This window comes from Rhinoderma darwinii, chromosome 6 (assembly GCF_050947455.1).
Source record: "Rhinoderma darwinii isolate aRhiDar2 chromosome 6, aRhiDar2.hap1, whole genome shotgun sequence".
NCBI classification, from domain to species: domain Eukaryota; kingdom Metazoa; phylum Chordata; class Amphibia; order Anura; family Rhinodermatidae; genus Rhinoderma; species Rhinoderma darwinii.
Window position 1 is genome coordinate 26,556,078 of NC_134692.1, and position 27,489 is coordinate 26,583,566.

At 41.4% G+C, this 27,489-nt stretch overlaps 1 protein-coding gene across 2 annotated transcripts in view; it reads left to right on the forward strand.

Moving 5' to 3' along the window:
- The window catches only part of SLC4A10 (solute carrier family 4 member 10), a 186,180-nt gene that overhangs the window by 44,700 nt on the left and 113,991 nt on the right, over positions 1-27,489 (forward strand). For both annotated transcript variants that reach the window (XM_075829364.1, XM_075829363.1), the window contains exon 2: positions 21,035-21,116. In XM_075829364.1, coding sequence (XP_075685479.1) covers positions 21,035-21,116 — 82 coding nt within the window. The remainder of the gene's footprint in view (positions 1-21,034; positions 21,117-27,489) is intronic.

Genomic DNA, 27,489 nt, shown 5'->3' on the forward strand with positions numbered 1-27,489 from the left:
ACCAATCCAAGACAAAGGGAGTGTCTTAGACTCAGTCTGTTAAATGCTGTGGCCATTTTGGGACAACACAGAGGGGACCCTAAGGCGGTGGATCCACGGCAGAAGGGCACAACTGCAGGGCACCAGGTAATATAACGCTATATACCCTGTCATATTTAAAATGCTGTCGCGGGACCGGAGGGTCGCTTTAGTGTGTGTAATAATTATCTAAAATAATGCATAATAAAATACTATGTGTAAATAAATTCCTCCCTTCCCTTTCTTAACCCCTTAGTGACCAGCCTATTTTAGGCCCTAATGACCAAGCTATTTTTTAAGTTTTTCTATAGTCGCATTCAAAGAGCTCTAACTTTTTTATTTTTCCATCGACATAGCTGTATGAGGACTTGTTTTTTGCGGGATTAGTTGTACTTTTTAATTGCAACGTTCTGATGCTGCCTGGTTTCAGAACCTTGTGTAAACCCCAGCATGCTTAGGGGACACAGAGGGAAAAAGCGAAGAGAAATGGTGAGGAGAGTAGACTTTTTTTTTTAATAGTCAGATGGGGATGAGGAAGGGGGGGTAGTTTGATCAGGGTGGGTGGCAAGGTTTGGGGCCCGGCCTGTCCCACAGAGTGAAATCGACCTAGATTTCCACTATAATTGATGTCAGTAAATTATAATACATTTGCCTGGCCGATGTGACCACACCCCATTTTGGGAAGCCACACCCACCTTTTACAAACGTGGGGGCGGCACAAACATTTCCAAAAGTCACAATTTTCAAAGCAATTGCGACTTTTGGGCCCTTTTTCAACTTTTCTACGCCATGAACCTGGCGTAGAAAGGTTAATAAATTCCCTTCTTTGTTTTTCAATTCTTTTTCTCAATTTCTCATTTTCAATATATTTGTTTGTTGTGAGTGAATGAGCTCACTACTGTTTTTTTTCCAGTGGCAGACCATCCCATACATAGCATAGCTATGGGGGCTACAGAGGTCTCTTTGCCGCAAATAAGATACAATTTGGACTTGTTTTCAACCTGTGATACAGGATCTACAGTGGGTAAAACACAAGTGTGTTATCATTCACTGACAGATAGCCAATAACTTAAAAATGGTGAGGAATTAAAACAAACTACACAGTCGAGTCACATTATTATGACCACCTCCTACTTTCGACATCGACAGCGCGTAGTCCATGAAGGAAGTGATGTGTGGTGGGCTGGCTTGGTGGGTATATAAGGTGTGCGATCGGCTGTCTGAACACACATCATTCGTTGCCATGGGTAAAAGGGGCGATTATTGGCTCTTTGGCCAAGGGTGGCAGTATTTCTCAAATAGCGCAGTTTATGAACAGTTCGCATGCTGTGGGATGAAAGTATCGTGAGTGGACAAATGGCCCCATTGGGAATAACTGACGTGGAAACTGCGGAACACCACGTGCCATTGATGTTACAGGTGAACATTGGCTATGAAGGTGCGCGAGGGCTGAACGACACACTACAGTGGTGCAGCTCACCGTGAAACATCAACCAGGGGGCTACCAGACGTGTGTCTAAAACAGTTCAACGAACCCTACTGCGTATGGGGCTCCGAAGCAGATGGACGGTCATTGCTCCTGTGCTAACAAAGGTGCATTGGAAAAAAAGGCTTCAATTTGCACGGCAGTATCAGATTTGGACCACTGATGATTGGCAAAGGGTTGTCTTTTCTGATGAGTCAAGTTTTCTGCTTCATCGAACGGATGAACGTTGGCGTGTCAGGTGAGAAACATCAGAGAACAAACACACTGCAACCATTGCTGGAAGAACACAAGCTGGTGGCGGGAGAGTTATGGTCTGGGGAACTTTTTTATGGCATTCTCTGAGCCACTCATCCATGTGGAAGGCACTCTGAACCAATTTGGGTATGAATCCATCGTTGCAGATCACGTCCACCATACATGCTGTTTGTCTTCCCTGGGGCAGATGGAACCTTCCAGCAAGACAATGCGACATGTCACCCGGCTAGAAATTTCCGACAGTGGTTGGAAGAGCACGACCAAGTCTTCCAAGTACCTTCCTGGCCCCCTAATTTGCCAGACTTGAACCCAATTGAGCATCTGTGGGACCTCGATCATCTTGTTCGCTCTATGGATCCTCCCCCACCCACCCTCCAGCAAATGTGGAATGCACTACAGTCAACGAGGCTCCAAATACCGGAGACAACCTACCAGCACCTTATTGAGTCACTCCTCGCCCGTCTAGCTGCTGTCTGAGCTGCACATGGCAGTTACTCTGGATATTAGCTGGTGGTCATAATAATGTGACTCGACTGTGTATGTTAGAAAGTTGGCTGCCTTCTCATTTTTATTATAAATAAGATTTATTAATGGAAAACCCCTTTGAAAGAACGTTCTGTGCAAAATGCATTCAGGGTGTTATGTTAAGTGCAGAGTCTAAGAGGCTGAGCATGACAAAAGGATTGAAAAAACACACCCAAAAAAATAATTCCTGCGTCTTTCAGACCCTGCACTAGTCATGATACAGTGTAGAATTTTTACTATCTTCACTCTTTCCTACCTGACTTAGGCCCCATGCACACGACCGTAGATTTCATCCATCTGTAAATACTGGATCTGCAAAAAAGAAGAAGAAAACCACAAATAATACGCAACATCTGCAAACCTGTCTTCGCCTACCAACGCTTCCGTAATTACAGACAATCTACGAATCTGGAGCGGAAATCAAAATATCATCGAGATAGATTTGAATTTGTCAAGTTCTGCTGCAATTAAGGGAGAATCGTCTGTATGCCAAGCTGGAGAAGTGTGTCTTTGAAATAAATTCTCTGTCCTTCCTGGGCTACATCATCTCGGATCAAGGTGTCAAGACGGATCCTGAGAAAGTAAAGTCCGTCCGTAAAAATACAAAAATGTGTCCGTAGCCCATTACGGATGAAAAATACGGTCATGTGCATGGGACCGAAGGCTGCAGGATTGGATTTAGGCCTCATGCACACCATATAAAGTAGTAATCTATGAGTGCCTATACAGAGCGTTCTTCTCACATATTTACATGGAATCCATAAGAAAAAATGTGATGTGTTCCATCAGATGCCATTTACAGGGGTATTTCTTATACATCTCTATAATACTATGGAATTTCAGACTTGTCATGTAAACTTGTTAAATGGATGGATCCCTTCAGCTCTGAATGGGTCAAACTTATAGATCTCTGAATCAATTTCAATGGCGGATGGCCCGTTAAGTGTATCCAGCGTGTGGACATGCAGCAATTGTGACATTGGAAAACCCCTTTAAATCCATTATCAGTCATATTATAAGTAAAGACATGTTATACCCACCCCACGTACCAGTCCAAACCTTTATCAACGCATTCCCTCCTTTTCAATATTAGGAACCACTTAAAATCCTACTTCTAAAACGTTAATTAAACTATTTCCAAGCAGTGCCTGATATTTTGTAATTTAGCATTTTCTCCCATCTGCTTATCCAGCTTACAATCTTTATTTAATAGGAACAGTCTGATATAAGCGTGATTAGTTTAGAACCAGACGCCGTATACCTTTCCACTTTTCACAAAACCCAGCTTAATCTGCTGGAATGTATTCACTGTATTGCAATGTATTAGTTTCCATGAGTACATTCTGTTACTTGGCCTTGAGGTGAAATTCCTGTCAGTGCATATTCTAGTTTCCCTTTTGACAACTATTTGTATGATTGCTAATAAATAAGGGTCCGAGCGGAGTTCCCCCAATAACCAATGATGCCATAAACAGCGCCAGCATAGTGCTTCACAGAGTCATAGAATTAAAGGGTATTTCAGCCTAAACCATTTAGCAGTGGATTGGTGATAAATGCTAGATCGGTGTGGTCTCCGACTGCTAGAAGCCACACTGGTCGCCAGAACAGGGGACCCGGTTGCCAAAACGAGGGAACCTGGTCCTCCATTCCCCCCAGCCACTAAACGGTGGCTAGGAAGAATTTGGATAGGTGATTGATGGCAATCGTTCCCATCCATTGTATCAGTTTTCACATTCTTTTCCCATGACCCATTGACATCACTGTAAAAAACAATGGGTGACAAGCAGATCTTTTTTGCATATTAGTCATAGTGGTATGGGATAAAACAAATCAATGTCATGAAAAACATATAATGCCATACATTACATCGAACACTACAGGAAAAACATATTATAAGTGTTCCTTTGAAAGTTAAAGGGGTTGTACCATAAAACATATGTGTCCCCTATCTACAGGATAGGGGATACATGTGTGATTGCTGGGGGTCTGACCGCTGGGACCCCCAGCGATAAGAACAGGGGACCGAAAGTCACCCAGAGCAGTACATGAGAAGCTTGAACTTCCGGGTTCTGTGTCTGTCTTATGTGTTCGGCAGCTCCATATAAATGAATGGAATTCTTCTGCGCATGCAAGAGCGGCTCTCCATTCACTTCTATGGAGCTGCCGGACACAGAGCTTTTCATGTAGCACTCTGGGTGACTTTTGGTCCCCCGTTCTCCTTATCGCTGGGGGTCCCAGCGGTCGGACCCTCAGCGATCACACATGCATCCCCTATCCTGTGTAGCGTCCACGGCCACGGACCGCCGTTCCTACTCACCCCTCGGCAGCAGCCATGGATCTGTGAGTGCTGGCCGATATCTCCTTCCTAGGAAACGCCAGCACTCACTTCCGCTCTGCTCTGCTGTGTCCCTAAGGGTGTGTGTGCACGCTCGCCCCCGGCCTTAAAGGGCCAGAGCACGCACGTGTAAAAAATCACCAATTAGCCCATGATCACTCTGAATTATAAAAAGGGCTCTGCCCTTCTACTCCTTGCCTGAGCGTTATTGTGTTTTTCCCATGTTAGTCTTAGCAAATGGTCCCTTAGTGTTATCATGTTCCCAAGTGTTCCCGTGCCCTACTACCTGTTCCTGTATCCTGTGCTGTGTTGGTTCCTGAGCCCTATTGAATGTTGGAGTCGTGTTGTGCCATTGGTCACGCCTGCTGTCATACACCACGTTTGGTGTCATCTGCCACGCCTAATATCCTCCACACCATGTGGCATCCTCTGCCGTCAAAGTTCCATCTGTGCCTAGCCGCTGCGACTGTCTGGACTATTTCAGGTACCCTTGTTCTGGACATTGTATTGATTGGGTACTCTGTTGTTTGGCCAGCTGTTACTCCGCTACGGCGGTGTGGCCTAGTGTGTCTACATGCCCACGGATCATGACAATGTTCCTTATGGCACAACCCCTTTACCAGCAGACAGATACAAGAGTATGGGTATACATTTGCATTTGTTTGCACAGTTTACATTTGGATCTGTCTAATGAAAAAAAAAGACCCGAAAAAAAATGAATGATGATGAAAAAAAAATGTATTCAAACTTTGATGAATTTGCCAAGAAATGTATACAATCGGTATATAGTTGCATCTTTTTTTTTGCATGTCCATCATAGTAATATATTTTGTAAGGCCGACAAAAGACTAATGTCTCTCCAGTTTTGTGTATTATTCTGCAATAAAAATGGTGTGTAGAAAAGGCAGATCCAGCACTCGAATATTTAAAACTTCCAATTTTTATTAGGTCATTTTTAAAAACAGGGATAAAACAAAAATCCCGGGACCACGCTATTATTCTGCAACGACGATCCAGAGGAAGGCAAAACCCCTATGAGGCAAAAGCCAATTTTCCTCATCTTAAGGAAAATTCCATCCCGACTTCAATATGCCAATCAGAATAAATCTCTGAATCAACGACCCATCTTCAGGAATCTAGTAATGATAGATTGCTATATTATTACACTCTAGATTGGCAACCAGGCCTCTTTTGAACTCTTTCAGTGAATTCACCATAGCAACTTCCTCTGGCAGAGAGTTTCATAGTCTCCATGCTCTTACAGTAAAGAATCCTCTTCTATGCTTGTGTAAAAATGTTCTTTCTTCTAGACATAGAGGATGCCCCCATGCTTTAGTTATAGACCTGGGTATAAATAGATTACGAGAGAGATCTCTGTAATAACCTTTCACACATTTAAACATAGTTATTAGGTCACCCCTTTCCCGCTTATTTTTTTAATTAACTAAATAACCCTAATTTTGATCATATTTCTGGGTACTATAGTCCACCCAATTCCATTTATTACTTTATTTTCCCACCTTTGAACCCACGCTAGCTCTACTATGTTTTTCTTGTGCACTAATGTCCAAAACTGTACACAATAATCCAGGTACGGTCTTACTGGAGATTTATAATGTGGTACAACGCTGTTCTTGTCATGTGCATCTATGCCTCTTGATGCAGACCATGATCTTATTAGCCTTGGCAACAGCTGCCTGACACTGGTTGCTACAGTTACGTTTACTACCAACTAATATTCCTAAGCGCTTTTACATGTCACTTTTACCCAGGATTTTCCCGTTTAGTATGTAATGGTGATGCGTATTTTCCCTTCCCAATTGCATAACCGTACATTTATCAGTGTTATACCTCAATTGCCACTTCCCTGCCCAAGCCTCCAACTTCTCCAGATCTATTTGTAATAGAATACTGTCCACATTTGTGTTTAGTATTATCTCCAAACATTGAAATTTTACTGTGCAATCCCTCTGCAAGGTCATTAATGTATTAAACATCATAGGGCCCAATACTGACCCCCTAGTAATGGTGACCTAATATCAGTATGTACCTTTAATAACCACCCTCTGTTTTATATCACTAAGCCAATTATTTACCACTTGCACACATGTTCCCCCAGTCCCAGGATTCTCATTTTATGTACCAACATTTTATGCGGCACAGTATCAAGTGATTTGGAAAAATCAAGATATATGATATCCAATGACTCACCCCATTCTAGCGCTTACCTTCTCATAGAAGCTATTCAGAATAATTTCAAAAAGACTGATGACTCATAAATCCATGCTGATATGGAGTTATACCTTTATTCTCATTGAGATACCCCAGGATAGCATCTCTTCGAAAACCTTCAAACATTTTACCTACAATAGAGGTAAAACTTTTTGACCTCTTTTTGAATTTTGCTATGCATCAGTCCTGTAGAACAGATCCTGTCATCCTTAAATATCTGAAATAATGGTCTGTCTATCACTGTACTTAAATCCCTTAGAACCCAGGGGTGTATACCATCTGGACCCAGAGATATGTCTATTTTAATCTTTTTAAGGCGGTTCTGCACATCTTCTTGGGTTAGACAGGTCACATTTAATGGAGAATTTTCTTTATTCCTCTGCAATTCACCTGACATTTCCTTCTCCTCTGTGAACACAGTGGTGAAAAAAAAAAAGGTTCATAAATTAGCTTTTTCCTCATCAACGTCCGCAACGTCTCCATTATTACCTTTCAAAAGGCCAATGCTTTCAGTTTAAACCTTTTTATAATTTATGTAATTGAAAAACATTTTATGATTAGTTTTACTCTTTGGCAATAAGTCTCTTTCTGTCTTCACCTGTTTTTTTACATCATTTATTTTTTCCTATAGCTTTTAGCACTTCTTCACTGCCTTCCTGTTTTAGGAACAAATATGGAGTCAACATACTGTAGTCTTATCCAGCATCAATGGGACCTGATATTTGCCGTATTATTTGATATTCTAAATAATAAGACAGTCATAGTAAACATTCTGAATTATCGGATGCTCGATTAAAGGAATTTTGAATTTAAAACTCTGTGTGTTAATGAAAAAAAAAATAACAAAAGAATTTATATTTTGCCAAAAATGCCTTGTGTAAACCTAGCACAAGGTACGGCGTAGTACATCATCCCTGTGTTATTGTACAGCAGGGGTCAACAACATGTGGCATCGTTGCCCTCACACGGGGCATGGTTTGCTGGCACACTTACCTCTTCTGGTGTTAGCGCCGTTATGTGCTTGGTGATGCTGAACACAGGAAAAGAGAGCAAAACTTCTTTAACCCCTTAAGGACCGAGACATTTTATTTTTTTGTTTTCGTCCCCCCCCCCTGCATTCCAAGAGCCATAATTTTTTATTTTTCCATCAATAGAGTGGTGTGAGGGCTTATTTATTGTTTTGCAAGAGGAGGTGTAGTTTCTAATGGCACAATTTATTGTACTATATAACGTACTGGGAAACTGAAAAATATTCTTTGCAGGCTGAAATTGGAAAAAAACTGCAACTCCTCCATAGTATTTTGGTTTTCATTTTTACAGCTCAATATGATTACGGCGATACCAAATTTATGTTTTTTTAATATTTTAGTTTATGTGATAATAACTTCGGAAAGCTTATACCTATCCAAGCGATTCTGAGATGGTTTTCTCGTGACACATGGGACTTTATGTTACTGGAAAATTTGATCGATACATTCAGTATTTAGTTGTAAAAAACACCAAAATGTTGCCAAAAATTGCAAAAATTTGTATTTTCTAAATTCAAATGTATCTGCTTGTAAGAGAAGTAGTTATACCACACAAAATTGTTGATAATTAACATCCCCCATATGTCTACTTTAGATTGGCATCGTTGTTTTGAACATCCTTTTATTTTTCAAGGGTGTTACAAGGCTTAGAACTTTAGCAGCATTTTCTCATATTTTCTAGAAAAATTCAAAAGGCTATTTTTACAAGGGCCAGTTCAGTTGTGAAGTGGCTTTGAGGGTCCTATATATTAGAAACCCCCAATAAATCACCCCATTTTAAAAACTTCACCCCTCAAATTATTCAAAACAGAATCTAGAACGTTTCTTAACCCTTTAGACGTTTCACAGGAATTAAAGCAAAGTAGAGGTGAAATTTACAAATTTCATTTTTTTATTGCAGAAATTAATTTTTAATCCATTTTTTTTGTAACACAGAAAGTTTTACAAGAGAAATGCAAAACAATATTTCCCAGGTTCTGCAGTTTTAGGAAATATCCCACATGTGGCCCTAGCCTGCTAATGGGCTGAAGCACTGGCCTCAGAAGCAAAAGAGCACCTAGTAGATTTTGGGGCCTTCTTTCTATTAGAATATATTTTAGGCACCATGTCAGGTTTGAAAGGCTCTTGCTGTGCCAAAACAGTGGAAATCCCCCAAAAGTGACCCCATTTTGGAAACTGCACCCCTCAAGGAAATTATCTAGGCGTATATTGAGCATTTTGACTACACAGGTTTATTGAAGAAATGATTGGAAGTAGGCCATGAAAATTAAAATCGAAATTTTTTCAAAGAAAATGTAGGTTTAGCTAATTTTTTCTCATTTCCACAAGGACTAAAGGAGGAATTTGTAAAGCAATGTCTCCCAATTAAAACAATACTCCATATGTGGTCTTAAATGGCTGTTTGGACACACGGCAGGGCTTAGAAGGGAAAGAGCGCCATTTTGACTTTTGGTGCTCAAATTTAGCAGGAATGGTTTGCAGAGGCCATGTCACATTTGCAAAGCCCCTGAGGGACAAAACAGTGGAAACCCCCACAAGTAACCCCATTTTGGAAACTACACCCATTGAGGAAATTATCTAGAGGTAAAGTGAGCATTTTGACCGCACAGGTTTTTTGCAGAAATTATTGGAAGTAGGCCGTGAAAATGAAAATCTAAATTTTTTCAAAGAAAACGTAGCTTTAGCTAATTTTTTCTCATTTCCACAAGGACTAAAGGTAAAAAGGACTGCATAATTCGTAAAGCAATTTCTGCTGAGTAAAACAATACCCCACATGTGGTCATAAATTGCCATTTGGCTTTTGGAGCGTGGATTTTGCTTGGTAGTAGTTTTGTTTGGAATTTTACTGGTATTTCAGTTTATAATGTGGGGGTACATCTAAGCTGGGCAGGGTACACCAGCGGCATAGTCAGGTGGTATAATAATGGGGTAAAAAACAAACAATAAAATAATCCATAGATGTGTGTTACGCTGTGAAGCAATCCTTTCTGCTCGGGCCAGTGTCGCACTGATAAGTGGTGTCCTTCCTTATCCCCCCTTTTGGTCCACACTCCGCACCTTTGCAGTTTGGGGAATTTTGCTGGGAAGTGTTGTCCTGGTATAATACGGGCACCGTCGCTTCCAGCAGATATGTTTGGGCCCTTCCCTTCCTGGTTTCCTAATTTTAGGGCCTTGATAACAGAAGAAATGTTCCCCTCGGGCCTGCACAACTGCATATTTTTTATTTCCTAACTTATTGGAGCCTTAACTAATTCTATTTTTTCATAGACGTAGTGGTATAAGGGCTGTTCTCTTGCGCGACGAGCTGTAGTTATTATTGGCACCATTTTGGGGTACATGCGCCTTTTTGATCACTTTTTATCCTATTTTTTGGGAGGCCAGGTGACCAAAAAACTGCAATTCAGGCATCGTTTTTTTTAGTTCTTTTTTATACAGCGTTCACTATGCGTTATAAATTAAATGTTAACTTTATTCTGCGGGCAGTACGATTCCGGCAATACGAAATTTATAACACTTAGCCCTTTTTTATGTTTTACAACTTTTTGCACAATAAAATAACTTTTGTAAAAAGAATGTATTTTTTCTGTCGCCAAGTTGTGAGAACCATAAAGTTTTCATTTTTTAGTCGACGGAGCTGTATGAGGGCTTGTTTTTTACGAGACGATCTATAGTTTTTATAGGTACCATTTTTGGATACATGCAACTTTTCGATCACTTTTTATTCCAATATTTGTAGGGCAAAGAGACCAAAAAAACGGAAATTCTGGTATAGTTATATACATTTGTATTTTTACGCCGTTCACCGTGTGGAATAAATACCATAATATTTTTATAGTTTAGGCCGTTCAGGTCGCGGCGATACCAAATATGTATGCTTTATCTTTTTCAATAATAAAACACTTGATAAGGGAAAAGGGCGATTGTATTTTATTTTATTACTTGAAACTTTTTTCTATGTTTTAAAAAAAAATGTAACTTTTTTTTTTATACTTTTTTTTAACACTTTTTAAGTCCCACTAGGGGACTTGAAGGTCCAACTGCCTGTTTGTTTTTTTTCCAATACATTGCAATACCTATGTAGTGAAATGTATTAGATCTCGGTCAATCACTGACAGCAAGCCGATTAGGCTTCGCCTCCCGACGGGGCCTAGTCCGTTTTCCGTAATGGCAGAGCAGGAGGCTATTGTTAGGCCTCCTGTTGCCATAGCTATCACATGGCAGGGCTGCCGATCTGCTTGCAACCTCTAAGATGCAGCGATCACTTTTGCTGCATCTAAGAGGTTAATGGCAGGGATCGAAGCTGCCGTTACAGGTTGATGTCAGCTGTATCATACAGCAGACATCCACCGCTGATGACGTCGGCTCAGCTCATGAGCCGGTCCCATATTGCCGTCGGCTACGGAAGCCTTTCAGGCCACATCTCCGGGCGGGGCATGAACAGCTTCCATGCTAGGCAGACCGGGAGGCCAGTATTAGGCCTCCAGTTGCTATTGCAGCCACTGGATCCTCCGGCAATTTCATTCCTGGGGTGCCGATGAGCTGCAAACTCCTTAAATGCAGCGATCGCATTTGACCGCTGCATTTGAGGGGTTAATGACGGGGATCAAAGCTAACTTCGGTCCCCGCCATTACAACCGGCCGTTAGTCTTGGGTATCAGCTGTAAAACATAGCTGACACCCGCAGCGTATGGAGCGCGCTAAGCCCGTGAGTGCGCTCCATACTTCCCTATAATTCTTATCACGTATGTGATAATGCATTAAGGGGTTAATGCGCTTGTTGGCGTTGATCACTAGGAGAGATAGCTGTGCTTCATTGTGTTTGTCACTGCTGAACTCTTGGTAAGCACACAATGCAGCACTGCTCTCTCCCTCCTGGTGTTCAGCATCACAAAGTGCATATCAAAGCGCTGGTCTCTTGGTGATCAGCGCCGCAAGGACAGAGTTCTGTAATCACTCTCTAAAAGAAAAAGTTACCAAAAGCTGGCAGCTCTCTCTCTCTCCGCATACTGGTGTTCAGTAGTCTAGTCTCTCCGACGTACACCCCCCCCCCAAGTTGGTGTTCAGTAGCTGCGGTCTCTCCTATGTGCACCCCCCAAGCTGGTGTTCAGTAGCTGCGGTCAATTGCTATGTGCACCCCCCAAATTGGGTGTTTAGTAGCCACGGTCTCTCCTTTGTGCAGCGCCCCCCAAGCTGGTATTTAGCAGTCTCTCCTCTGTGTAGTTCCCCCTAGCTTGTGTTCAATAGGCTCATATCCAACACAACTGGATAATCTTTGCAAAGAAAGTCAGGGACAAAAGTCACACTGAAATGTAAGTCTAATTAATGGATTAATTGGTTTATCTGTTTACAGTTTGTCCTATATGACTTTCATGTTTCCATGGCACACTAAGAACTTCATGATTGATTTTTTATTTTTTTAAATCGGCACACCAAACACAAAAGGTTGCCTATTCCTGCTGTTTAGGCTTCATTGGGTGCTGACATTAAAAACATTTGTATGCCTTTGTATCATATCGGAGGTATACAAAGAGACGGTAGAAGACCCATGCACCTCTATGGAGCCATAATACGGCCTTGTGCATGCGACCTAATGAAATCCTTTCTTTCCTTGTGTAACGTCTATGGCCGCAGACCATCGTTCCGACTCACCCTCGACGGCCGCGTCCATGGATCTGAGAGTGCTGGCCTGCATCTCCTCCCCAGGAGACGCCAGCACTCAGTTCCGCTTTGCAGTGACCCGTAGGGTGCACGCGCATGCTCGGGCCCGGCATTAAAGGGCCAGCGCGCACACATGAAATATGAAGCAGTTGCTACTGTCTGGACTATTACAGGTACCCTTGTGCTTGGACTGTATATTGACTTGGTACCCTGCTTTTGGGCCAGCTGCTACTACGCTACGGCGATGCGGCCCAGTGGGTCCACAACACAAACCCACAGATCGTAACACCTTGGTTTATGCTATGGGTTACATCACATACTGAAACATTTACAACACATATTTTTCTTCTGTTGAGGCATCACATGAACTTTATTAGAATGACCAATAATTGCTGCTACATTAATAGAACCCATAAAGGGAAGGTGCATAACATCCTCAGGCGTCGTAGTAAAATGGGATTTTGTGGCTGCACTGAAGCCGGCAATAAAACAATACAGAGCTGGTGAGAACATACAGACCATTTCATCCGATTTATTTGTCTGAATATCAATTTCTGTAAGTACAAAACTTTGACATTTCATTTTTGTTATAATGTCATTGTATCCTAAAAGCATGCGAAACAGTGTGAACTGCTCATCTGTATACACAATGTAGCTGGACAATCATTTTTTTTATATATCCTTTGATATACCTCAATAGATTATTATATGACAAGAGTAAGATTGGCTTTTTAACCCTTTGAGATCTCTTTTCTAATGTGTGAACATAATGATCATGTTTTTCCATACGGACACGCCATGACTATCTTAGGGTTTCTGGCTGACCATCAAGACTGTGGAGAAATTCCATGGCTTTGATTGTCACAGATTTTATGCCATGATGTACAGCGCATATCAGGGGTCATCATTGGTAGTGAAAGGTGTGAAGGGTTCTTGGAAAATGAAGAATATGACTGAATAAGTAAAGCAACCAGACACTCTCTAACTGTGTAATGTACTGTTAAAATGTGACCCCCTGACTGCTGATCTGATGGACATCGGTCGTGAACGAGGAGCGGTTTATTTACTTAGCCAAGTCATGCATCCATTTGGTCTTGTGTATCCCTCATCCATTGAAGAGATGTAAGTCAACAGTGATCCCTTCTTCAGCCAATGTCCCCAAAATCTGTACTGAAGCCGGTCACAGACAAAAGATCATTGTTATTTGAAATGTACAATTCAGTTTCTCCCAAGTTTTCTGCTGGTAGTCATTGGGTTGGGCTATATATCCATATGGGATTATTAGAATTATCCAATATTGTGTTATTTGAGCACCTTCTTCCAAGGCTAGCCTTGTCGACAGCTATTCCTCCCGATCCCCACAGACACATGCACGCTTGGCCAAGCATGCATGAATTGTGAACGGGGAGTAAGCCGCTGCCAGACACCTCACAGCGGTCACTGCAGGGGAAATGTTGTATTACATGCTGGCCACTCAAATTAACCAAGACTTCTAGGTATTTAGGTATTTTTTTTACTCTTGGTCTTTGTCTTCAATAGAAAATATATATTTTGTAATGATGTTCTATAGCAAATGAGATAAAAATTAAGAACCATCAACAAGAATTATGACCTATTGATGTGAATAGCAGATGTTTTATTTGGGTATTAGGTTTTGTATGCACACGCAGCATTGAAACTAATTTTTTTGTGTTTCTTGTATTTGCCAAAGGCTACAGTGAACTGTCAGCTATTTCAAATCTAATCCACAATTATTCTTTGTTATTCGCTCAGTTATGTGGTCGCTTTTTTTTCCAGTCCAGCAATCAGTAATTTATGGCTTGCTTTTGGCCATTCTTTACATAGAATAAATTGGATGCGCAGTTTTGTAGATCATTGTTGACATCCACTCATACAGTTTATTCTTCACTTAGCCTGCAGCGGACGATCATCACTTCTATGTCCTGGTTCACACTGTTCGCACACCTGACTTACTTTGATAACATTTGAACTCTCTTACATAGATTTCATTGTATGATAATAAGGTCCCATAGGTACAAGCATGGGAACTTGCAGTTGCCTTCATTGATTTGTACTGAACAGGGAATCTGTGTTGCTTCATTGCTTATAAAATGTACCATGAAGTGTCCATATACCCCAACCTTCAAGTCTAGCCCTCTAAAATTATAGATAACTAGCAGGGACATATTATAGGGAGGACACATTGGACGTGTTACGTGCAGCCTCCACTGTTAGATACTGATAGACACTGCTGGAATTCATGACAGAAGGAATGAGCAGAGCGCGGTGAAGAACTTGTGGATATATCCTCAGAATTATAACTTAAAGTGAAGAAATACCATAGTAGAAATCCGACAAGGAGTAAGAACGATAGTTCTCTGAGGCAGGACCAGAAACAAGTCACAATACTCAATCAACGGTTAGATAAACCACATGGTCTGAAGTAGGCCCAAACAGGAAGTAAGATGGTTTCTATTCCACACAATATTGGCCATCTTGATTAAGGGCAAGTAAAAGGGCAAAGTAGCAGCCTCCGGAGGTGAGAAGTCAACAGCCACTAGTGGTAAAATTGCAGAAAACAGAATCCTGACATCCATCCTTTTGGGGACTTAGAGAGCCTCCACTACCCACCCACTCTGATAGCCATTTCTGTTTCGTATCCTGCTGAGACAAGGTAGAGAGGCGTTCTTGCATGTGTGTGGCTCTCTCTTTTGAAGTCTAAGGTAGTCGCTGGCTCGGCAGCTTTTATTACTCCCATAGACTCCAGTGGAGAGGGCCACAAGCATGCACAACTGCCTCTCCTACATGTGGCTGTGATAGGGGTCAGATGGTTTCCAGGTCTCAAGGGTGAGGTAGTGGCCTCCACCAACCTTAACCCAACCCTGATCATTGGTATGACCGAATGTACATCAAATGAGGTATTGACTTGGCACATTCTTGCAACAACTGTGTTGCCTGTCTTTTACTCAAACGGTCCGATCCGTTTGCTAAAATGAAGCGTTGATTGGTTGCTGAGGTGCGCCTCTCGGACAGGAACAGCCTTACATTATTATGATGGAAACAATGGTCTGACTGGGAGAAGATGAGGATGCAATCCTGTAAATCAGCCTTAAAGAGGCTCTGTCACCAGATTTTGCAACCCCTATCTCCTATTGCAGCAGATCGGCGCTGCAATGTAGATAAGAGTAACGTTTTGTTTTTTTAAAAACGAGCATTTTTGGCCAAGTTATGACCATTTTTATATTTATGCAAATGAGGCTTTCTAAAGTACAACTGGGCGTGTTTAACGTTAAAGTACAAGTGGGCGTGTATTGTGTATGTACATCTGGGCGTTTTTACTTGTTTTACTAGCTGGGCGTTGTGAATAGAAGTGTATGATGCTGACGAATCGGCATCATCCACTTCTCTTCACAACGCCCAGCTTCTGGCAGTGCATGGACACACAGCGTGTTCTCGAGAGATCACGCTGTGACGTCACTCACTTCCTGCCCCAGGTCCTGCATCGTGTCGGACGAGCGAGGACACATCGGCACCAGAGGCTACAGTTGATTCTGCAGCAGCATCGGCGTTTGCAGGTAAGACTTACCTGCAAATGCCGATGCTGCTGCAGAATCAAATGTAGCCTCTGGTGCCGATGTGTCCTCGCTCGTCCGACACGATGCAGGACCTGGGGCAGGAAGTGAGTGACGTCACAGCGTGATCGCTCGAGAACACGCTGTGCCTGCACTGCCAGAAGCTGGGCGTTGTGAAGAGAAGTGGATGATGCTGATTCGTCAGCATCATACACTTCTATTCACAACGCCCAGCTAGTAAAACAAGTAAAAACGCCCCGATGTACATACACAATACACGCCCAGTTGTACTTTAACTTTAAACACGCCCAGTTGTACTTTAACTTTAAACACGCCCAGTTGTACTTTAGAAAGCCTCATTTGCATAAATATAAAAATGGTCATAACTTGGCCAAAAATGCTAGTTTAAAAAAAAACAAAAAACGTTACTCTTATCTACATTGCAGCGCCGATCTGCTGCAATAGGAGATAGGGGTTGCAAAATCTGGTGACAGAGCCTCTTTAAGCCTGTTTCACATAGTTGCAATATGCCAACAGTTAGTGTGTGCCATTTAATGAGCTGATTGGGGATCTAAATTTGGTCAAGTGGAACCAAATGGGGTCCAGGTGTTGTAGCTTTAAAGTAGTGTACCCATGACAAAAAAGTTTTTGTATGCCCTATTAGGGCATATAGTTGCCATTGAAAGGGGTTCACTGCTCTGGACCCCCTATGAGTAAGAACCGAGAATGGCTAAGTAGTCGTTGTTCCCACTCTGGTGGATCCAACTTGTCCATATATTGGCTTTCCCTGGTGATAACAGCTGATCTCCCAGGTTTATAGAGACGTAATCAGCTGATTTCTGGGGCGGCTTCTATCTAATACCCTAAAATGCAGCCGTGCCATAGCTGTGTAAAACCGATCAATTGTTTGTGAGAACAGTTATTCGAACCTCCTCTCATACACTTTACATTATTGTTGGCAGCACAACCCCTGTTTACAAGAGCGGATGTGCTACCGACAGACAATAAGTTTTATGGCAGCATAAAATATGCGAACAACGAAAAATTAGCGGTTTATTGTTTTCGTTTGTTTGTTTGTTGGACATGTTTACACTTTACAATGATCGGGAATGAACTTTTGGACGAACAATCATTCAGGTAATGATCACCCCATGTAAAAGGCTCTTAATAGCAAAGATTTTGCTTTTTTACCAATAAAGGTAAAGAAAATCTCATTCAATTAGTTTGCTACTTGAGCAGTCCAGAAAATTACGAGTTAAGTGGTTAATTGAATTAGTAATCCACCCTGAACGGTTTTATCTACAATCCGCTGAATTTTCCTTAGCTTGTTCATCATTAACACCATCATGTCCAGGGAACAGTGATATATTTCCTTTATATAACTGGTGAGATGAAATAATTCATTGTCAGATACCAAGGAGAAGGTTTATCATTGTGTACGCTGTTGCATATATAGAAGAATCAAAGACACTGGGGCAGATTTACTACTGTGTCTGGGTCTAGAATGTGTCGAAAAATGCACCAAATTGGTGCAATTGGTGCAATTTGGCACAATTTTGATGTTTACACCTCACTAGACACTTTACAAAAAGAAAGTGTCTCAAAAAGGGGTGTGTCTTAGCAGGAAATGGGTGGAGCTTATAATGTACACAAAAATGCCCAAAAAAAAACTGGCGCAAAGTGTGCCAAATCAAAAGTGGTAAAAGGAAGACAAAAGTGTCTAAAAAGTCATGCCAGATGCGCCAAATTTATCATGCATCATGCAACACTGTGATAAATTTGGCACATTTTGTGACTGAAAGGTCTAAGTTTACACTGTCTAACTATCAGGGTATGTGCACACGACCTCTTTTCAGACGTAATGGAGGTGTTTTACGCCTCGAATGACACCTGAAAAGACGGCTCCAATATGTCGGAAAACATCTGCCCATTGCCCGCAATGGGTCTTACGATGTTCTGTGCAGACGAGCTGTCATTTTACGCGTCGCTGTCAGGGTATGTGCACACGATAACGGCAAATACGTCTGAAATTACGGAGCTATTTTCAGGAGAAAACAGCTCATGGATTTCAGACGTAATTGCTCGTACTCGCGTTTTTCGCGGCGTCCATTACGAAAAACGGCTCCAATTACGTCCCAAGAATTGTCCTGCACTTCTTTTAACGAGTTGTCTTTTTTACGCGTCGTCTTTTGACAACGACGCGTAAAATGACAGGTCGTCGGCACAGTACATCGGCAAACCCATTGAATGTAATGAGCAGATGTTTGCCAACGTATTGAAGCCATCTTTTCAGGCGTAATTCGAGGCGTAAAGCGCCTCCATTACATCTGAAAATAGGTCGTGTGAACCCAGCCTTAAAATACGGCGCGTAAAATGACGGCTCGTCAAAAGAAGTGCAGGACACTTCTTGGGACGTTTTTGGCGCCGTTTTCTCATAGACTCTATTGAAAACAGCTCCAAATACGGCCGTAAAAAATGCAGCGACAATGCGAGTTGCTCAAAAAACGTCTGAAAATCAGGAGTTGTTTTCCTTTGAAAACAGCTCCGTATTTTCAGACGTATTTTGTTAATCGTGTGAACATACCTTAACTGATGAATTGCAAGGCTATGTTCACACGATTAACAAAATACGTCTGAAAATATGGAGCTGTTTTCAAGGGAAAACAGCTCCTGATTTTCAGACGTTTTTTGAGCAACTCGCGTTTTTCGCGGCGTTTTCGCAGCATTTTTAACGGCCGTTTTTGGAGCTGTTTTCAATAGAGTCTATGAGAAAACGGCTCCAAAAACGTCCCAAGAAGTGTCCTGCACTTCTTTTGACGAGCCGTCATTTTACGCGCCGTATTTTGACAGCGACGTGTAAAATGACAGGTCGTCTGCACAGAACATCGTAAGACCCATTGCAGCCAATGGGCAGATGTTTGCCGACATATTGGAGCCGTCTTTTCAGACGTAATTCGAGGCATAAAACGCCTCCATTACGTCTGAAAAGAGGTCGTGTGCACATACCCTTAGGCTATGTTCATACAGAGTTTTTTGCAGGTGGAATTTCTGCCTCAAAATTCAGTTTGGAAGTTTGAGGCAGATTTTCCTCTCCCTGCACGCCGATTTTCGCGTCGTTTTTCGCCCGCGGCCATTGAGCGTTGCGGGCATAAAACGCTGCGAGATACGCTTTCTCTGCCTCCCATTGAAGTCAATGGGAGGTCAGAGGCGTAAACGCCTGAAGATAGGGCATGTCCCTTCTTTCTCCCGCAAGGCGGTTTTACCGCTCGCGGGAAAAAGATGCCTCCCATTGAAATCAATGGGAGGCATTTTAGGGCCGTTTTTGACGAGTTTTTCGGTGCGGTTTTCGCGTAAAAAAACTCGTAAAAAAACTCTGTGTGAACATTAGACAGCATTAGTAAATGTGAGCCACTCTTTCCTCTGTCACTTTGGTAGCTTCTCCGTAGAGGATTAGCTTCATTGATTCCATATGACCTTGGCACATAACATGCAGTTGTGACTGATCCTATAGGATATACAAGTCTATATCATTGATGTAGAAATAACAAGTCACGACATTTATCCTGATCAGAGCATCTATGAATCGCTTGGCCTCACTAACCCACATTTTCAGTAATGTAATAAGCTATTTAACCTTAACCATGGAAAATCTCATTATCCATATGTACAAGGTTGTGCGAGTGTGTCGCTGAACAGCACAGTACACTACACTAAATGTTATACATCAATAGAAGGTAAAAATATCCAGAAATACAATGAAAGTACTCCTATAATATCTCGATCTTTACACCATGTTAAAAAATAAGGAGCTTCCAAGGTCAGGACAGCAATAGCCTGTATGACAGCAACATGAGTGAAATTCAATAAAACAAAAACAACACAATACTTAAATGACTATGAAGATCGTTGGCAGGGGAGAGTAGGCTGGCGGAGGGTCAATAATAGTCATGAACCTTTTACCAAACACTTTAGTAGTAATAAACATGAGAAGGGTAAACACACATTGGGGCAGATTTATTAACAATGTCCTAAAGATAGGCATAATAAACCTGGACCCAACAAGCTGAAACTGCGCTAAATTTATCAGAATGGCGCAGGCTTTAGGATGAATTTGTTCGAATTTGCTAGCCACTTTTCTTTACACCACCTTTTTGGTGGCAATCTTTACACCAATATTTTGCACCAGAAATTGCTGCACGCTATATACAGGTAAAAATATATAACTAATAAACAGATGAATAGTATTTTTAACATTATAATGGGGTTTAATAAACAACTCTGTTTTTATATTGAGATATTTCATATTAATTATTATAACCATCAATCACGGGAGGGTCTTGTTTCTTGATGCCCCTGTATTTAGCTGGTATGGTGAGGGGACCAGTTCTAAGATCTAGGTGTCATGAACACAGCAGAGCTGTGTACACGAAGCCTATAAAGACGCACACAAGAGTCCCTAAGGCTCTGTACTAAGGAGCAGTAGGTACCCCATTTGCCCCTGTGTGGTACCTCTTTATGGCACCATATAACAAAGATAGTCTCTTCTAAAAGCAATGCTTTTAGGGGAGAATATCTCTGTAATGTGGTATCTGATGGAGCATGACACAACTTTTTTGTTCTGCCGGGGGCATTAAATCAGAGGTATACAGAGGTACAGTAGGTCTTCATACACCTTTATGGATACCACATTACAGCTCCATACAACTAAGAGGCTCTACGGAGCTGTAATACGGTCATGTGCATGAGGCCTTGGGTAATAGAGGAGGCTACCAAGCGTGAGAACCCCTATATCAGTTTGACATGTTGTAATAGGAAATGTGGAAATGGATTAAGCCCTCAGTCCTCTTCTGACTTCTTCCTAAAGATGGAATATCTCCGATATTTATCATTCTATTAACCATTCTTTCTATTTTTTTTATTGCAGAGAAATGATGAAGAAGCCGTCATAGACCGAGGAGGGACACGCTCGCTTCTCAAAACGCAATTTGAAAAAGAAGAATTGGAAGGTAAGGAAATATATCCTCTTTTGGTCTAGTACCATGGTGGCATTATAACCCTGGTATGTATGCCTGACAACTGCATTCAGGACAATGAACCCAAATCAATGGCATGATGTCTCATAATGATGTATGCTAATGCTAGTAAATCTCTATGTCAAGGCTTTGTCCATAATATTGCATAGGTCGGGTCCAATGATGCCAAGATACCCGCTCTTCTCTATCATATCATAAGTAACACCTGGTGTCATGGAACGCTCAGTCCTTGGTATGAAAAAAAATACTCCCTTTGCTGGTAATTTCTAGTAACTACAGACAGATGAGTAGATACCATTTTGGACATTTCGGGTGAGATGGGTTTGAGATTTTTCACAATGCTCATATTTTATTGTCTTTTACTGAACTTTAAGTAATTTTCTTCAGTATCTTTTCGCATGAATGTTCTGTGCCATTAGAGTAAATTGCATGTGTGGTACGTTATCTCTGACACATACTTGCTGTATAGACACAGAAACAATGAGCTTGTCAAACCCTATACAAACGGCCTTTCTCCAGAATGACAGATACAATTAGATTGAAATGTCATATGCATATGGCTGGCTATTAAACGACTCATTTGCGTATGATTAAAACAACTTTTAGCATTGTGGATTGATTGAACAGATACTTTTATTTCTTAGATTTTTGTTTGTCTGTGGTGTTTTCACATACACAGATTTTATTTTTTGATATTGGATCGAGCATTGTGTTATAAAGTATTTGCATAGCATACTCTCACCACATAACCAGAGATCGATAGCTTAATCTATCAGGATAGTGGACCAACTATACAGCCAATACCACTGATATAGGGCCCCATTCACACAACTCTGCTATAGATACATAATGCAGTACCCATTGAAATTTATGGGCCCATACTGCACCTCTGTGTACTGCCAACGAGTTTGAAAAACCCCATTCTCATACCCTTTTAGGGGATTCTAAGTTAATGAAGGGGGGTTGTCCGTTCAGGGTCCTCATCTCACTCTGGAAGACCTGCCCTGTCCTGCATTACACAGACAACTCATTGATTTGAATACACTGTGTAATGCTTCATTCCCCCTGTGGTGGCGCTGCAGGGAAATTAAACAATTACTGCTGTGTTTTCGTAAAAATGATAGCTGATCGCTGGGGATTCTAGCTGGGGGAATTTTTGTGCTCAAGTTTTTGTCAAGGGACCCTTCTAACCAAGTAATGATTGTACAAAGCAGAGAACCCCTTTAAGGATGAGGCTAATATTGTCCTTCCGTAAGCAGCATGTTGCAGTAAGGCAAAAACAAAAGCTTTTTTTATTTTTTAGCTGAAATTTTCTGTATTAAATCTTATTATTTTGCTCTTCGAGGTTTTTTTTATGGTATAATTTTTTCCCAATACGTATATATTTACATTCTAGCCGCCAATGCCCCATGCAGATAGAATGTTAATATCGTGGTTGTCTATAATGGCAGTTAACGCTGTATTGCACTCTGCCATTAAATTGATCCTGCTGACATTGTGTCAGCCGATCCGCCTGAAGTGACAGAGAGCTGAAATAATAAGCCTCCTGTCACAAAAATGCTGAGCACAGGGCTCAAAGCACTGGGATGTGAATGTAGGAAGCGTTCTTTCTCCATTTTGGCCTTTATCATGGAAACTTGACATTGCAATGACGTCAGAGGCCTCCAACTGAGAGAAGCATTCTGGGGGGACATGATCTGTGGCCAGCAGGCGTTAGATCATTGATCTGCATGCAGAGGAATTCTGGGATGACACAGATCATGTTATCCCAGCTTCCTCCAGCTCCAGAATTTATTATTTTTTAAATAAAAAATAATAATAAAAAGCCTGTAAAATAAAATAAATCCCAACCCCTCCCCAACTAAACCACACCTCTATGAACCCTCTTCTGGGACATGGATGCATTTTACATAGACATCATGAAACCCATATAATAATGTGTCCATATGACAGAATATATTAGTTTACCAAATACTCTAAATTACAAGGTAACTTGATTGTATAAGTAAGATCATTTAAGGTGAATACCAGGCAGATGTTAGGGCATACCTGGAAACCTTTGTTAGGACTTCGTTAAGCCCAGGGCTGTACCATAAAACCATCATCTCAAGTATTTGCTATAGCTAGGCTTGACAATTGGGAGAAAAAGGGAGCCCCTATCCCTTGTTGATCCCTTGTGATTGATTTCAGCATCGCAACGATTAACTGATTTCTTTATCCTGCCACGACGACTTCTTCCAGCCATGACTTGTCTCTGCAGAATTTACACCACAGACATCTTTGACTCCTTAATTTTTAGTGCCCCACACAGTAATAGTGCCATCAAACAGTAATAGTGCCACCACACACTAGTAATGTCCCCTTATGTGCCCCCACACAGTAGTAGTCCTCGTTTGTGCCCCCATATAGTGGTTTTCCTTTGTGTCCCATATAGTGGTTAGGTGCCCCCATATAGTAGTAAGGTTCCCCCATATAGTAATTAGTCCCCCATATAGTAGATATGTGTAGATCCTAAGTCATGTGGCTCTCTCTTAGGCTAGGCCTACATAGCAACATAGCAATGACATCAAATCACATGAGCGTTGCACAATAAAAAAAAGTTTTTGTGATTTGTATGTGATTTGATGTCGTCTTAAGGTCATGCAACTTTTTTAGGGGCACGATTTGCATGCGACTGCAACTCACTGTTTCTTTCATAACCTTATAAGACCTGTTGCAAAAAGTCACACGTTACATTGCTGTCTAGATGAAGCCATGTCGCTTGTGACTTGTGACCCAAAATCCAGTAAGTTTGGATCTTTTGCAACGGGCACGTCACATTCGCATTAGGTCACATGACACAACGCGACCGAATAGGCAATCACTAGCTGCGATGTTGCAGATGACATGGCGATTTAATTTTCACCCGACACATTTTTGACTCAGCCTTAAGTGACGCACCACTCTGGCCATGTGCTTTGTTTTGTGCTCAGGTTCTCAGCCAAAATCGGAATATAAGTTTAAAAGGGTAGAACAGGAAGCAGTTTTCGGATTCTCTTTTAGACTAGATAGGTGAGGAGAAAAACAATGTCTGCCTTTGTGAACGGCCAGTGTTTTCTTCAAATATAAAACTACGCCTAAATGATTACCTGTACTATATTATTAAAATCTAAGAACATGAGCTGGAAAACTGCACTTCTCTACAACCTCAGTTTTACATTTCCATAGAACACCCCGCGCTTGCAGCATTATCTCAAGAGCTTCCAAATATCTTAATGGAACATCATTTAGGATAGCCGTAACAAATGAATAAGTAACGCTTCCTGTAAGGGTATGTTCACATGCTGAGCCAAAAACGTCTGAAAATACGGAGCTGTTTTCAAGGGAAAACAGCACCTGAGCTTGAGAAGTTTTTTGAGCAACTCGCGTTTTTCGCTGCGTTTTTCGCAGCGTTTTCGCGCCGTTTTTTCGTCCGTTTTTGGAGCTGTTTTCAATAGAGTCTATGAGAAAACGGCTCCAAAAACTTCCCAAGAAGTGTCCTGCACTTCTTTTGACGAGGCTGTAATTTTACGCATCGTCTTTTGACAACGACGCGTAAAATGACAGGTCGTCGGCACAGTACATCGCCAAACCCATTGAAAGCAATGGGCAGATGTTTGCCGACGTATTGGAGCCGCCTTTTCTGGCGTAATTCGAGGCGTAAAACACCTCCATTACGCCTAAAAATAGGTCGTGTGAACCCAGCCTTTGTGTCACAAATGTAATGTGATAATAGCAAATTTGATTTATCAATAGTCTTGGAGAATGATCTTAGAGAAGTATAATATGCCTTCTACCACACAAGACATTACACTTCATAGCAGTATGGTGAAAGTACAATTATATAGTTAACACATTTGGGGCGCACTATTCAAGAACAACAATTTGTAATGTACCTATCCTGCAAATTCTCTTTGGTGGAAAAGACTTCCCAATGTCTTCCCTCATAATGATGTCACATAGCATGACCATAGCGGCCAATCGGTGCCTGTTGCAGTCACATGAGATGACATCATGATGTCAGATTCTAAAAAAAATATAGGTGATTAGGGAGAATATGTAATCAACTTTGTTATTTTTTGTATTGTAGACACATTCAAGGCATATTAAAATATCAGAAATTCCACCTCAAAGCAGATCACTGTCACCTGTTAGGCACAATATCCCACTTTCCTACAAGTCATAGTCACATGAGTCCAGGAAGATAATATACTGTATATACTGCTATTTACATTTAGAGATACTATTTTTATAGCTAAATCAGTCCTTCAGTGTAAGAACCCTGCAAACATAGCATCCTAGACCCAAGCATCACATCTAGATGGATTTATTCCCATAGGTAGATTGTCAGTTCAAATGAATGGATGATGTATCTCAGGGGTATATACGGTAGTTAGCAGGGAGGACCCTATGTCAAAATCAAATTCACATATATTTACAAACCAAGCCCCCCAAAATACAGCAATTCCAACAGTCTCCCATTGCCCTATTGACCGTGCAAGCATCCTTGGATTCTAGCCACCCCAGAAATGCAGTAATACTGTTCATGCTGCTGAGTTAAAATGTGCAATTGCCAAAAAGTAGAAAGGAGATGTGCTGGGGTTGTACCAGGGAAAATATTTATCAACTATCCACAGGAAAATGTATAAATGTATTATCAATGCGGGTGTGATGACTGGGACACCCATCAATCACGAGAATGAGGGTCCCGTGTCCCCAGTTTGAATGGAGCGTTGGTCACCGCTCCATTCATTCTCTATGGGATTGATGTCAATAATCAAGTACAGCGCTAGGATATTTTCATCAGTCACATAGAGAATGAATAGGGCAGTAGAGCACACGCGTGACCACCACTCCATTCAAACCGGCCACACGGGACTCTTGTTCTCGTGATTGCTGGAGGTACCAGCAGTTGGACCCGCAGCGATCATACTTTAGATAGGTGATAAATTTTTTCATGGGACAACCCCTTTAACCGTTTAACAACAGGCGTCAGATATAGATGTCTGTACCCACGATATTAGCTGCAGAAGTGCGACTGTTATATCCCAGGCTGATGCCACAACTCCTGGGATCATATATAACTCCGTTCCTTAACCCCTTAGATGCTACAGTCAATAGCGACCACGGCACAAAGGGAGAGGGCTCATTCTGTTGGCCTATCGGCACCCTGCGGCGCAATCGCGGGGTGTTGATGGGTTACCATGGCAGCCGGCGGCCTAAAGCTACATTGACAAAATAATAAAAAAGTTATGACTCTTGGACTACAGCGACATAAAAATGACTTTTTTTCCCGATTAAACGTGTTCTATTGTGCAAATATACTAATGCACAAAAACACCTTTACATATTTGGTATCGACACATTTGTACCGACCAGTAGAATACATTTCACATGTTATATTTACAGCGTGGTGAACGGCGAAAAAGCCTGTAAAAAACAATGGCAGAATTTTATTTATTTTTTTACATTCCCTTCCAAAAAAAATAATGAATAACAGCTCATGAATAAATTATATGTACCCCAATATGGTGCCATTAAAAAAACAACTTGTCCTGCAAAAACAATCCCACATAGAGCTACATCAACGGAAAAATAAAAAAGTTATATCTCTTGGAATGTGAAGATGAAAAAATTTAAAAGATATTTTGTTGTTTATGAGGTTATGTTCAGATTTGGGCGCAACTCAAGTCTTGGTAATACATTTAATTTAAGCATATCTTAATTACTTCTCGTTGCTTATATAGCACTATTAAATTCTGTAGCGCTGTACAGATTTTTATCAGTCACATCAGTCTGTGTCCACAATTTAATCTGCCTATCTCAAACCCAAACTAAGGCCAATTTACCTATCTGTTTTTGAAATGTAGGTACCTATGTAAGCAAGGGGAAATGTTATGCTTGGTTGGGTTCCAACCCAGGACCCTAGTGCTGCAAGTCAACAGCTCCAACCAATGAGTCATCCTGCTGCCTACATGTACAGGGTGGGCCATTTATATGGATACACCTAAATAAAATGGGAATGGTTGGTGATATTAACTTCCTGTTTGTGGCACATTAGTATATGGGAGGGGGGAAACTTTTCAAGCTGGGTGTTGACCATGGTGGCCATTTTGAAGTCGGCCATTTTGTATCCAACTTTAGTTTTCTCAATGGGAAGAGGGTCATGTGACACATCAAACTTATCGAGAATGTCACAAGAAAAACAATGGTGTGCTTGGTTTTAACGTTACTTTATTCTTTCATGAGTTATTTACAAGCTTCTCTTTGTTTACAGCCATTGACATGTCGCAGAGGTTAACACGTGAGGAGCGGATAGAAATTGTGT